The sequence below is a fragment of the Balaenoptera acutorostrata genome, chromosome 12 (assembly GCF_949987535.1).
Source record: "Balaenoptera acutorostrata chromosome 12, mBalAcu1.1, whole genome shotgun sequence".
Classification (NCBI taxonomy): Eukaryota; Metazoa; Chordata; class Mammalia; order Artiodactyla; family Balaenopteridae; genus Balaenoptera; species Balaenoptera acutorostrata.
Genome location: NC_080075.1, coordinates 58,346,411 through 58,360,551, shown reverse-complemented (window position 1 = coordinate 58,360,551; position 14,141 = coordinate 58,346,411). Strand labels below are relative to the sequence as shown.

General features: G+C 40.7%; 1 protein-coding gene across 2 annotated transcripts in view; it reads right to left on the bottom strand.

Annotated features, from left to right (window-relative positions):
* THADA (THADA armadillo repeat containing) overlaps window positions 1-14,141 on the bottom strand; it is a 314,299-nt gene that overhangs the window by 148,003 nt on the left and 152,155 nt on the right. For both annotated transcript variants that reach the window (XM_057557813.1, XM_057557812.1), the window contains exon 29: window positions 2,262-2,430. In XM_057557813.1, the coding sequence (XP_057413796.1) occupies window positions 2,262-2,430 (169 nt within the window). The remainder of the gene's footprint in view (window positions 1-2,261; window positions 2,431-14,141) is intronic.

Below are 14,141 nucleotides of genomic sequence, written 5' to 3'. Positions count from 1 at the left end.
TGAGAATATCAAAGGCAGCCCTGCGAGAAAAAGACCGTATTTTGTGGCTGGGCAGACTGGTGAAACACAAGCCAGACCTTTTAGTGGTGTGTATGGGGAACGAGTCTGGGAGGCCCATTTGTACAATTGGTGAAAGAGCCAAAGAAACAATTCCAACCTCACTACTTCTAAGTTCGGCCAAGAGTGGATCTTCAATAAAGAAAATCTGACGGCTGATGCCGCCCGACAATCCGAGCCTTCCTTCTAACTCAGCTGCATCCCCTATCTCTGAAAAGCCTGTTCTGCATTACTCATTACTGCAGGCCCTTTCCCTTCAAAGAAGCAGTGGAGTCTGACACAATTGTATGGGCCTCAGGGTCCCATCTTTATAACTAAGATAACAACCCCAACCCCTCTCTTCATCACAGGGATATAGTGAGGACCAAGGGAGATGAGTGCTTAAGAGCTTGTATTAAAGAAACCACCAATGATCCATAATGCATATAACGGAGACCAGACCATCTGGTCTGGGACCCTTGGGAGTTGCACAATCTTTTCAGGAGATCTGCAAGATTAAACTATTTTCAAAATGACACTAGACATTACTTTCCTCTTTTATTCTCAGTCTCTCACAAGTATACAGTGGAGTTTGCCAGAGGCTACAAGGTGTGTGATGATGTCATCTCTCTAATGACTAACGGAATGTGTGCTTGTGAGTTCTTGTGTTTTATTTTCTGTTTTAGTTTCTAATTAAATATTGATAGACAAAAACCACTTGGGTTCCTCAGAAACTTTTAAGAGGGTAAAGAGGTCCTGAGACCAGTTTGAGACCTGCCACCCTAGAACTTTAGTCCCACCCAACCCTGCAGTTTCCAGATGGGCTGACTCTCACCCAGTCTGAGCCTTTCTATACGCTGTTCCCTCTGCAGGCAGGACTCTTTCTCTCCCTTCCCTTGGCTAACTTCTGCTCTCTTCTTAGATGTCACTTTCTCTGGGAAGCTTTCTCTGACTTCTCCAGGACCAGTCAGGTGACCCTGCTATGCTCCCCTAGCACTTGGCATACTACATTGTAATTGCCCATTTTCTGGCCTTGTTTTTGTTTTTTTTTTTGTCCTCGACTCCTTCAATGCAAGAACTGACTTGGTCACTATTTTGATTGTGACACAGTAGTGTATACGAACCATTCAACAAATACTTGATAAATATATAAAACAACCAAGGAAGGAAGGCAAAAAATAGGTCTATCTTACATTCTCACCTAGATGGAATTAGTTCAAAAGTATCAGTTTTCATTATAGCACAGACTTATGAAAACTATGATAATAACAATAATAACTATATATCTTGCTATGTACCAAGTACTATTCTAATCACTTTATATGCATTAATTCATTTAGTCTTCACAAAATCCCTAAGAGGTATACACTACTATTATCCTTGGTTCAAAAATGAAGACACAGATGTACAGGTAGTGAGTGATGAATCTGAAATTGACACCTAGACTAGTCTGGATCCAGAATCACAGGCCTTAACCACTCTACACACTGCCTCTGATGTCAGCAGTGTGGACTTCAAGCTTAGAATATATATTTGGATCTCAAGGCCATCTCTCTAATCTGCTCACAAATCAGAAGCATGACCTGATATTTAAATCCCACCCCAGCCCTGCCCCACTGTGAGTGACTACAGCAGCCACGTGAACAGCAGACCTTCTTACCAGTACCAAGTTTATAGCTAGGGGTCAAAAAGGACAGTTTCAATAAGAAGTGTATTTCTTAATCATTTGTTGTACTTGAGTCTTTTCTAGAAGGAAAGTTAAAAGCAATAAATCAATTTGTATATTTATTCGAAAGAAAAGTCTCTTTTGTATTGATAGCACAGAGAAAATAGGAAAGTAGGGTTTGATATTTCATGTACTGTGGTGTTAAGCTCCCTGATGTGTATCAAGGAATGCTCACAACTTCACCCTGAACACGGAGTGGCCTAGAATGTTCTGCAGGCATACTTGATGGAAAAGACACAACTCCACCTGGTTCAGAGAGGAAGGCTAAATGGAAAAGCATGCTACAGAAAACCTAGGTTTTAATGCAAAAGATGGCCTGACTGAATCACAGTGTGACACCGCATTCATGTTTATGATGAAAAAAGCACACCTAGGAAATACTTGTTCTTTCAGCAGTAGAAAAAAGTTCTACGGATAAAGTGAAAAGCTTGTATAACAAACCTTCACCTGCTAACAGTGTCTGTGTTTGACAGAAGTCAGAAAGAGTGACTGTACTTACCTGGAGAAGTGTCCCATGAATATGATTTTGCCGGAAACACTGGTCAGTGCAGTTGGGGAGTTTGGCCAACAGAGTTCGGATGGTATCGGGGATGTCGTCCATCATAACAAATGGGACCAAGGCACGAGCTGCCATTTCACGGGAGCGGTAGGCAGGTGAGCAACCACATCTGGGAAAAGATAAAAACACAAGACCATTCAATACTCATTTCCACATCCGTGTCTTTGTATATGCTGATGTTCTATCTAGCTCTGGCTGGGACATCCAAGGGCTGGGGTGGCAGGAGGAGTTGCTCCCTATTCCAAATGATTGGTTTTTTGGTCATTAATTATACAGGCAACTTTGCTTTTCTCATAAACATCATTAACATCTATGATTCCATCACAGGAATAAATGCAGATAGGAATTGGGAGTAAGACAATAAACAGGTAGTTGCTCCTCAACAAACAACTATTTATTGGGCACTCAGAATGAACAAAAGCACCGTGATGAGTGCCATAAGAAATAAGACAGTCACTGTTGTCTCTGAGGAGCCTAATATGCTGGTTGGCAAGATAAGGAGTACATCTGAAAAGATAACTGAAAGCGGTACTGGAAAAATGATAGGCAAATGATCTTGACATGATGGCTATAGGAGGATGAAATTGTGGGTTGTGCATTGTGGGTTGTAGTACTGAGAAGGATGGAAGTCAGGAAAGCAAGTGTGATTCAAGTATGCCAAAAGAAACCAGGCAGTTGTCTCAATCAGGGACAGCTGTATAAAGCAAGGGTAGAAATGCTCGAGGTATAGTTAATTGTGTCTGGTTGAAACAGAGGCTCATGAATAGCAGTGGAACTGAAGGCTGAGAAGTGAGTCAGGCCAGACTGGGGAGTGCCATAAATGGCCGAGTACACCCTCTGAACTTAACTGTCACGAGAACAAGAGATGGACCCTCGAGTCACCAAATCCTTGCCTCTTGGACTGACTCACACCGACAGAGCTTGGAAAGAAGCCAGTTCTTAAGTGAAAGTCATGGACAATTGGTATTTTGTGATTCTACAAAGGTCATTGGAAAGGCAGGTCATCTAAGGGCCTCTTGACTTTTTTGTAAACACTTAGAACCTAAGAGTCCACAACCATTTTGTTGAAACTGTACACTTGAGAGCCTTCACAGATATAGTCTTATTTGAAAGGAGAGCCCAATATGGTAAGTCCTAGCTTAACTAAGTTCTTGACTAGAACTCTCAAGACTTGATGATCTTGCATCCCATTAAAAAAATAACTCAACTTATATAAATGTCTTAGATGCCAAGACAAGAATGAGGAAGATCAGAAGATAGCAGACTCTGCAGGGGAAAGAGATGGCCTCTTGTTTTTTTCCAAAATTAATCAATAGTCCAAGAAAAAATTACTGGTAAGATCTGGGCCGTTAGGCCCATGTGGCCATTTAGGCTTAGCTTGTAGAGACAAAGCCCTATGACTGAAATGTTTCTAACACCTCAGAAGTATCACTGACATTTATCTTAATATAACAATAAAGTACAGATATAATTTCTGTACAAATGTAACGATGCAAGCAGAATTTCACCATGGGGAGGAGGGCAGGTAGGAGGAAATAGGGAGACAGAAGAAAGAGGTACAGGGTAAGTCAAAACACTGTGTCGTTTTTTACCCTAAGACAGTAGGTCCCAGGTGGGGCAATCAGCACACACTTTCAGGATGGAGAAGAACTCTCCTTACAACATGTTATAAGAAGACACTGAAGGCTACGGCTACAGTAGGTAGCTAGAGATTTCCCAGTGGTTTTTGACTGGGTTTTGCCAACTCACCCATTTTCTCACTTATCTTTCCTTTAAAATGATTAAATGTTTGATCTGTAACTGGCAAATGCAGTCAAATGTTTGCTTTGGCCCATGGGGGGTTGGGGGTTGGGGGAGTGAGAAACATTCACTTGATGGAGAAAAGAAAATACTCTGAAAAAGCTTTGAGATTTAATTAGCAAATGACCTCACTCAGCACAGTCATTTGTCGGAAGCTTCCTGGGCTGTCTGTCCCCCACCCCTTTGACATACACACTTTGTGTTATAGTGTGTTTTATGTTACCGAAAAGGCTTTTGTGTATAAATGTTTCTTTTCAAATACAAATAATTCTGACATGGTTACAGATGTTTAGTTTCTAATTAGCAGCAACTGTATACTAAAGAATGCCCCTCCTTTTGCTCCTGACCTTTTGCAAATGATGATTTCCCAAAGGAATCTGGCATCCATACCGGAGAAAGAATGGAAAGTGGGAAAAGTGCCAGAATTTTCTGCTTTCAGATACCCTGTACTAGGGTACTTTCCAAATGCACACAATCAGGTTAAAAAGCAAAACAAAACCTCCCCTCAAAAAAGTAATGCAATTACAGAAAAAGAGAAGAAGCCTATTTTTAAAGTAATATTTAATTAAGTACCATTCATTCTAAAGCAATGACTAAATGTAATTTCAAACTCCTCTCTTATTGCAAATTGTTTAAATGGAAGGATAGAGTCTAGTCAACACACACACACACACCCAACTATCAAGCAAAAAAAAAACCATTTCCAGGTTACTGTTTTGTCAGTCTTTGGGGACAGGGAGAGGGTCTGATGAGATTTAGCTTTTCTCCAGGTGTATGTGGCCTGTAGTGTGAGGGGATATAAACAGTCTTTTCAGCCCTAAGTGGAATATATTTGAAGTTAAAATCTCTCTTTCCCAAAGATAGAGTCTTCTAGTTTAATTCTGCAAAGTTACCAGAATCAAGCAGAGATGTTCTTCAGGGACATAGATCTGGTGACTAAAAGGACAGATAATCAGAGCGCCTAGATTTTCATCCTGCTTTGGACACCAAGGTTTGTGACTTGGACAAGTTGTAGTAACCTCTGTGGATCTGTCGAGGCCACAGTGGTGGCAATAATCTCTTCCCAGTGAGGTGGTGTCTATAAGAACATTCCAAGAAGGAAGGTACTTTGGAAATACAAAGTTTTCATAATGCATTATGCCTGTGTTAGTATAGGATCAGCATAGTCGAGAAATGGCAGGCCTCTCTGTGGCCCCAATGAGAGAATTAAGGCTGTGGTTTGAATGCTGTACCATTTAAAAAAGAAAAGACAATAAATTGATGATATGATGGCAAGGAGGATTGTGTTTTTTTTGGCCTCCATTATAAAGTGATGAGGAGGATGCTGGAGCCCTCCTAAAAGAAGTGGGGGCAGCTTCTACTCTTTAAGTGTCAATTTCCTCTGGAAAATAAAGCAAATGGATTTGGAATCTCAAAGGTCATTTCTTCTTTTACCATAGTTTGAAAAGCATTTCCTCTGCATCCCTAGCTGTGCTCTAGGCCTAAATACTAGATCGTTCACAGGATCTGCAAGACATACAGACACTGGTGTCCTTAAACCTGTAGCCCTCTCACTCCAATAAACCCTTTCCACGTCGTTTTAATCATATATTTATCAACTGCCTACTGTGTTCTTGGCACTGTGTAACATGAGAAATGACACATGTGTAATAGTCATACTTGCATCCTACATTGTACAGCCCTTGGCAGTTTATAAAATGCCTGCACATCTGTTATCTCTTGACTATACAGCATTCCTGTAGGACGTGAGGGCATTATAAATGTCAGTTAACAGATGAAAAGTAAAATGCAGTTCAGAAAGGCTAAGTGGACCCTCCACGATGTGTAAGCAGCAGTGTCCAGGCCAGAACTACCATCCATGGCTCCACGTGGAGCTCGTGGGCTATTCCAAGCTGTAGCTCACACCTGGATATCAGGGGAGCATAAAAATATCTCCCAGCTAATGAAAACACAAGCTTGAATTTACAAGTATGTGGAAAAATCTCTAAATTAGTGGGGTGTTTTTTTTTTTTTTTAACATTTGTAGGATCGTGAAAACATTTCAGAATCTAACATAAACCATGGACTCTCTCACAAGAGCAGCAGATTTATGAACATACACATAAAATTTCCCATACAATTTTAGGAGGTTCGTGATGCACATTCAAAACCCCTGGGGCTGTGTTTCCAGACCTAGGTCAAGAATCTCCAGTTGCTCCTTTGCACACAGTGTGACGGGCAGGTAAGCACTCTGCTTTAGAGATGTGGCAATGGAGAGCAGGATGCTGTCACAGGGAACCATCAGTTTAGAGTGGCAGCCAGCCAGATAACCTCATGATCACAAGTCCACAGTACCCATGGAGACATACAAGGGTGTGCAGGGCACAGCAAAGGGAACAGGAGGGAGAGTTGGAGTCACTTTCTGGAGGAGATAAAGGACCTTCAAGTGACGGTGATATACACCTTTGGACTTCAGGAACCCTGGTGGACGCTGGAAATTTTAGAATATAGTATTCTGAGCAGGGAAAGACCCCTCTTCTGAGATCATCTTTCACAGCGTGGTGGCTAAGCTTTTTTTCCAGGTGGTTCCCTCTTATATTTACCCTCAGAATCTGTTCCAGTGGAAGATTTCACAGGTAAGTGGCTGGACATCACTCACACCTGTAGGATAGGCATGGAGACACCCACTGAGTGCCTAGCAAAAGCATACACTGAGTTAGGAACCAGAGAGAAATGTCACTGCCCAGGCCCCAGGGAATCTATAGTGGGAAATACAGGCCAATCAGCCAATGCTTTTCGGGAACATGAGAAGTAAATGTAGGCTGTTGTAGAAGAACTGAGGTGGGACACCCAGAGAGGAGGGTGGGTGGTCTGGGAGATCATGGTCCAGTTGTGACTAAGTGGGGTCAGGCAGAAGGAACATTTGGGTTTGGCAAGAAAGAGGGGCCCTCCCCTGTGCCTTTCCGTCCATGAACCCACACTGCCCCCCAGGGCATGCAGTCAAAAGCAAGGGAACTGAGGTTTATTAAATGACTACTGTGTCCCAGGACTGGCTATGTACTTCAGACACACTATTTTATTTACTTCACTAAATCCTCATTATAAGGTCTCCAGCATCCCTATTTTAAGATGAGGAAAGTGAGGTTTCCCAGCATACTTTAGGTCATAAAATTAGCAAGTGGCAGATCCTGTATTCTAATTAGGGTTTGTCCACCAGCAAAATTTAGTCTAAGACTTCACAATGCAGTTGCCTCAAAATCCTCAGCCTTGAAAACACCAAATATTTCCAAAGTAACCTGTTCAACCTAATCATCACATTGAGGTATGAATGATTTATGGAACTAACCAGTCCCTAATTGGTAAAATGTGAAGCAGAACAATAAAGATGATGCTGATAGTAACTAACATTTACTAAGCATCTACAGAGGGCCAGACCTAGTGTTAAAAGCTTTGCATGTATTACATCATTTAATCCTCACAACAAGGCAGAATGGCTGAGAGAACATTATTAGGCAATGTGGGAGAGGTAGTTTTGAACTGAGGGGACTCTGTAAAGCCTGGTGGCCTTGAGTGAGCCCCCCATTTTATGAGAACCAGAGCGAGAGTCTTCAGAAAAAAGCCTCAGAATGGCTTCAGGACCCAGCCAATGTCCCCTTCCACTCTCCCTCATTGACATGATGAATGTTCCCCCAGTTCCTCTGCCTTCTCAGACCCAGATCCAGTCCTGATCCCTACTTTCCAGAAATCAAGCTGTACCTTGTACAAAACAGAAGCCCCCAAACTTCTGCTGCTGATGAAAATACTCATCCACTTTCTCTAGATGCCCCTACTTGACAAAGGAGTTAGCATCTTAGGAGCTGAGCTGAGTTTGAAGAAGCTATGTCTCACCTACCCCCAAGTCCCTCACTAAATTTACTCAAGAATGCCTGCCACTATGGTCTGTTTCTCATGCAGCATTGGCCAGCTGCTCTTGGGGAATAGTCATCTACTGACGATCTTAAAAGCTGAGACAACCTTACCCTGCAGGATATCTCTGAAGGCTAGGAAGGAAGGAGTAGGCTGAGGCTACAGGTTATACTATATATACATATATAAAAAACTTTCTATATATGTTTTGTCAAGCCAACTACTGCTTCATCCTTAGTGCCTCTGCACACTGCAGTTCACACTTGTTGGAATGAATGGCCTTTTCACCCTTGTGCACTTGGGGAACTCTTCTTCATCCTCTGAATTCTGCTCAGGTATCACTTCTTTTAAAAAATCTTACTGCATTTCCTCTGGTCAGAGTCAATCCTTTTCTCTCCCGTGCCCTGTCACTGCAATGGCATGCTTACAGCTGTCAGGGTTGGGGGTCACATCCCATTTGCATTCCCCACAGGAGCCCTCAGGTATCATGTTGGCCAGATCAAAACAATCTTTTTAAAAAAAAATTTTTTTTTATTGAAGTATAGTTGATTTACAATGTTGTGTTAGTTTCTAGTATACAGCAAAGTGATTCAGTTATATATAGATATAATTTATATGTTTCTTTTTCATATTCTTTTTTAAATTAATTTTTATTGGAGTATAGTTGCTTCACAATGTTGTGTTAGTTTCTACTGTACAGCAAAATGAATCAGCTACACATATACATATATCCCCTCTTTTTTATATTCTTTTCCCTTATGTTTATTACAGGATATTGAATATAGTTCCCTGTGCTATACAGTAGGACCTTGTTGTTTATCCATTTTATATATATTAGTTTGTATCCGCTAATTCCAAACTCCTAATTTATCCCTCCGCAACCCCTCTGTCCCCTTTGGTAACCATAAGTTTGTTTTCTATTAGACCAAAATGATCTTGAGAACAGAAACAGGGTCTTTATAGTTCTGAATAACATAGCACAAAAGACAGGAGTTAAGAACCTGTTCTGGAATCCAGCAAACCTAAGTTTAAGTCCAAGTCCTAAAGCTTACTTGTGGGTGACCTTGGACAGGTCAGTGAACCTTCTAAGTTTTTATCATCTGTAAAACAGGGAAAAGTAACTACCTCATAGGCTGTTGTGAAGCTTAAATGAGATGATGCATATAAAACACAACGCCTATAAGTTAATGACCAATAAATGGTAGCTATTATTGAACCTAGTAGGTGGAATAACTTTCAAACTGAAAAGCGTGATCCACACGTACAAACTCTCTAGGGTTCTCTATCTCAACAACTGGCTGAGGACACAGAGCCTTGCTGTATCCAACAGGCTTCAGGGCTCACAAAGGCCTGCCCCTCCCCCTCCCCACCAAAGGAGCTGGAAAGGAGAGAAGGAAGATTGAGTTTGGGGCCAACTGACTTGTTTATGTGAGGCCCGCTGACTTTATTCCTCAGGTCCAGGGCCCAGATTTTACTTTCTGTCAATTCTAATGCTGTTTCTAATGCCGTTTCACCAAAGGTTTCTTTTTCCTTTTTATTGTGTGTGGTTCCTGGTTTCAATCTTGCCTTCGGAAACATGTACACGTGTGGTACATGTGTATGCATAAAAGAGAGAAACCACTAAAAAAATACGGTGGTACCAGTGAATTTGAAAAAACAGTTCAGCATGTCCTGTCACTATAAAGTATGTTTTTGTTATAAGTGTTATTCCTTAAGCCGTTCTTACACATTCTCAGGTGAGTTCAGTGCGGCCACGGTTGCCAGATTCTCTACTTGTCCTTCCTCTACCGATTTTCAGTTCATCAAAGGACCTACCACTACCTGAACTACTTGTTCCTTTTCCTGCAACTCAAACCGCTAGCACTTAGAAGTTGCATTTACTGTAATCTTGCCCTCTGCACAGCTCATGGATTTCTTTATTCAAATATATTTCTTGGAAGGGTAATGGGTTCAGGACTTTTGAAGTCTGATTTAAAAAAGAATCCTTGGTTTGGATAGTGAAGGAGAAATAAGAGCAGTAGACAGTAGCTAAGCTAAAAATCGCACATTTCCAGCTTTCACGGCAAAAATATACATATGTATCAGCAGGTAGAACGTTTTAGTTTAAATATCTACTGGCAGCTCAAAGCTGTAATTGCTCTTTACAAATGAACTCTAATCAACATGTTAAGACCTTTAAAAAAATTTTTTATGAAGAAATGCTGAAAATAATTAATAAGCCAAAACAGAACATCTGAGAACAGCAATGTGTAACCCCCTGGGACATCCCAACCAAAGTCTAAGCTGTAGAAGGTGCATCCTTTTAAGGTCACCTCCACTCTGCCTCCAAGTTACCAAGGTTTTCCCCAGGTCGACTAGCCACAGGCTGTTAATCCCAAAGGGGTGAAAATGGCAGCTGCCAGGAGTTGGGAATTGGCCTCCATCACTTTGACATCCCTCCACTTGTCCCCGTAAGAACTGGGCACAGCACTCGGCCACATATGTGGCAAGGACACAGGGTCTTGGATGCAATGGCAATGGCTAGTTGCATTCATACCATTCCTTTAGGTGTCAGGAAATAAAGCTAGGGAATTTTCCTACAGGGACAGGGGGGAAGGTATCCAGTGTGGTGCTTACTTTAAAGAGATCTTTGAATAATGCTCTTTAATTATTTAGAATTACAAACATGTTTTAAATAAATGAAAGGATGCTTTCTGAATGCTAATCCCTGGTTACTTGCTGATATCAAATCACAGAGTTTTGAAAAAACATAAGAGTATGAAAATTATATTTCATCTGAAATTTCATTTCATGCTTTATTTTGTGACTAGACAATAACAGATACAATTTGAAACTGAATTTTTCAGATTCCAACCAAATTGTCCAGACAGCTGGAAAGAAGGTTTTTTTCCTCTGGAGCACTGAAATGAAGTTATACCTTAATAATGATTCTTTCCTGACTCGGAAAAACATGGAAAAGACTTTACAGCAACATAAATACAAAGACATTGGAGGCCCTAGAGATTAAAAGGGAATCATTACTTTCAGTCTTTACCCAAAATAAAATGGAGTAATATAAAGTGGAAAAAAAAATCTAACATAAACGGTATAAAACTCTCCTACATAATGAAAATAACCACTAGACTTAGTTTGAAATTTTGGCATGATCTTCCCTCCCGGTCCATCTGTGGGTTTTCCTCTCTGACCTTGGATCAACAAGCCACATACTACTGGCCTCCTCACAGACAGCTGGAAAAGCAGTTCTGGATCTGCCCTCAGGGCTCTCAAGCTGGGATAAGCTGTGTGCAGGGCAGGAGCTGAGGGCTGCAACTTGTGCAGACCGAGGGAAAGAGCTGCACATTCCTCTCAATAGCAAAACCCTACCGTTGTTTCTGCTCCTGCTCCACTGAAGACCAAGAGATGAACACACACAGACAGCCATTGAGTCTTTAAGGGGGTTGATCGTAACACCTTGGCCTCCGCATGTCTTCTCCTTTCCTTGCAGGTAGTGGGTGGGTTGGAGAAAACAGTCCTGAACGTGCTGAGTCTCCTTGTGGTGAAGGTCACTGCTCAAAGGCCAAGTTCTCTAAGTGACTTCATACAGTTGAAACGCACCCCATTAACCTTTAGGGCATGCGGTTCCATATTCACAGTGAGTGGGTTTCAGTTCATAAACCCAGGACTGGGTGGGCAATTTAAGAAACTACACAAAGGTATGGAGAAAATTTACTCTCTTCTTTTTAAGCTATGTATATTTAGGGGGAAGGTTTGAAAAGGAATGTTTTTGGTCCCGTTTTTAACAGTTTTTTGGGTTTTTTTTTTTTCTGTTTGTTCTTTAGCTTTCAAATGTTCCAGAACCTGCGACAACCGTCTATCGCCACACTAAATGCAAATTTCTCATTCTGGCATTCAAAGCACCCTAAACCTAGCCCAATACTGGGTGGACAAATCATAGGTGCTGAGTACATCTTTCTTGGAACAATGGAACTTGACTTTTCAGGTGACTCTTTCTGAAAAGATATTAAAATCTTGTAAAATCTAAGCATCCTGTGAGTCAAGTGAGTGCTTAACATTTTTAAATAAACACTTTTAAATGTGAACAATTTTAGGAACTTCCCTTTTGACAGGAATCTGTTACATTTCTGAGCGATTTCAATACTCATGCTAAAACTCAAGGAGGGGAAAGGGAAAGGAAGGTGGGAACATTTACTGAGTGTCTGCCAGATGTCGGGCAATGTGCTAGGTACTTTCAGATATTTTATCTCACTTTTAGTACTCACATAAACCTTCTGAAATAAGTATATAAAACTGTATACACATGTCAGTTTTTGCTCTAGATGGTCTCGTGGGAACATGTATAGAATGATGAGTTACCAAATAAAATGTACCCACAATCAAATAAAGTGCACTGTGCCGACTTCTTTCTGTTGTGGTAATGGATGTGCAATTTATCCCATTAATTCCAATGGTTAGAACTCATTTTTGCAGATCCCATACACAATGAACTGGTGGTCTAAATGTATTTCCTACTGCTCCAACTAGTGCTTAATAAAATAAAGCCAAAAGCTTTATAATGCACTATCTTTAAGGAAGGCAAATTAGTCACCAGGAAATAGTCGTCCACGAAATTGTAGTCTTTGTAGCTCAGCCAGCCAAAGGTTTCTGAAGAACCCTGTATTAGACTGGGACAGGCTCGCCAAGGGCTGTGGCAGTGTCCTCTGCTGTCCTCTATCAATATTGACCACCTCGGGTCAAATCATCTACAGTCTTTTGAAGTATAGTATTTATCTAGAGACAAGTTCAAAATGTCCAAGAATAAGTATCTTTAACAGTTTTAAAGACAACAGACACAGGTCAGCACACTGGCAGGATCTTCATGGGCTTAGGAAAAAATAATACACATCGTTATCAGCTTTAAGTGACTATTTTGGTGGAGTGAAACCTGCTGCCAAGCAGAAACTCTTACACGGTCCCTTTGATGCCTCTTTAGCCAGACTACTTTTAAAACATCCTCAAATTAAAATATTAGTATCTAAATGTGGCCATAGGCAAGTTACATAATGTCCTTTCACATCCTCATCTGTAAAAGGAGATTAGAATAAGTGATCTTGAAAGTCCTCTTCAATAACAAAATCCTATAATTCAATGGACATTTAAACATTTCAGGCAGATAGCTATATTTTTTATTTTAAAATATCTTTATGACCTCTCTTGACTTGCTCCATTGCTTAATCTCGTAACAATACTGATGCCTATAATACAACTTTTAGGTTTAATACAAACCACACTCAATCTTTCTATAGTCGGGAGCCAATTTTCTCTAGTTTGAGCCTCTCCAGAGTTGGAGAACAAATGACCAGTGTTTTCTATACACAGGAAAACCCTTCACTGACTATATTGGAATCCTGTCATTAAATCACCCCTTACGCTTCCCCTCCGTGGGCTAAAACAGCCCCAATTCCTTTAATCATGTAGAACCTCTTCTCTAGAATCTAGTTAATTATTTTGCCTCTACAGAGAGTTGAATGAATCTTGCCAGTACTATCGGCTAAAACAGTGATTTGTGCTACTGCTAGATGAGAGAAATTTGAGCATTTCTTTTAATTTGATTACTCTCCAGACATTGCAATTTACTTTTGCTAAAGTTAATTAATACCCCTGAATGACCCTCCTCAGGTTTCACAGCAACACTTCAAGCTAAAATCAGAAAGAATAAATTTTTTAAACCCATGAAGTACATGGAAAGTTTTGAAAAATTCCAAGAAATTGCACGTTTTTGGCCTGAAAAAATAGCACAAAAGAGCAAAGAACACTGAGATATTAGTAACAGACCCGCCCCAGGGGAGATTCTTATCTCAAATGAAGACTGCAATTAGGTAGATTAAGTCATACATCAGCATCCCTACAGCATCCAAACAGACCACTGCCTTCAGGGAAAGTTTTACATCCTCCTTTGGTTGCCCCAGGGCCCACATTTGTGTCACAGTCAAAAAGTACTTCCTTAAGTATAATTACACTTTTCTTACTGCAACTTAATTTTGTTTTCGTGGTTCTACATGCCAGGGAAATAAATGAATTTATGCCTAAAAGAATAGTCTTTTGACTTGAGTCCAGAATATATTCTGAATAAGAAGAAAACAAACAACCCAACAAAAA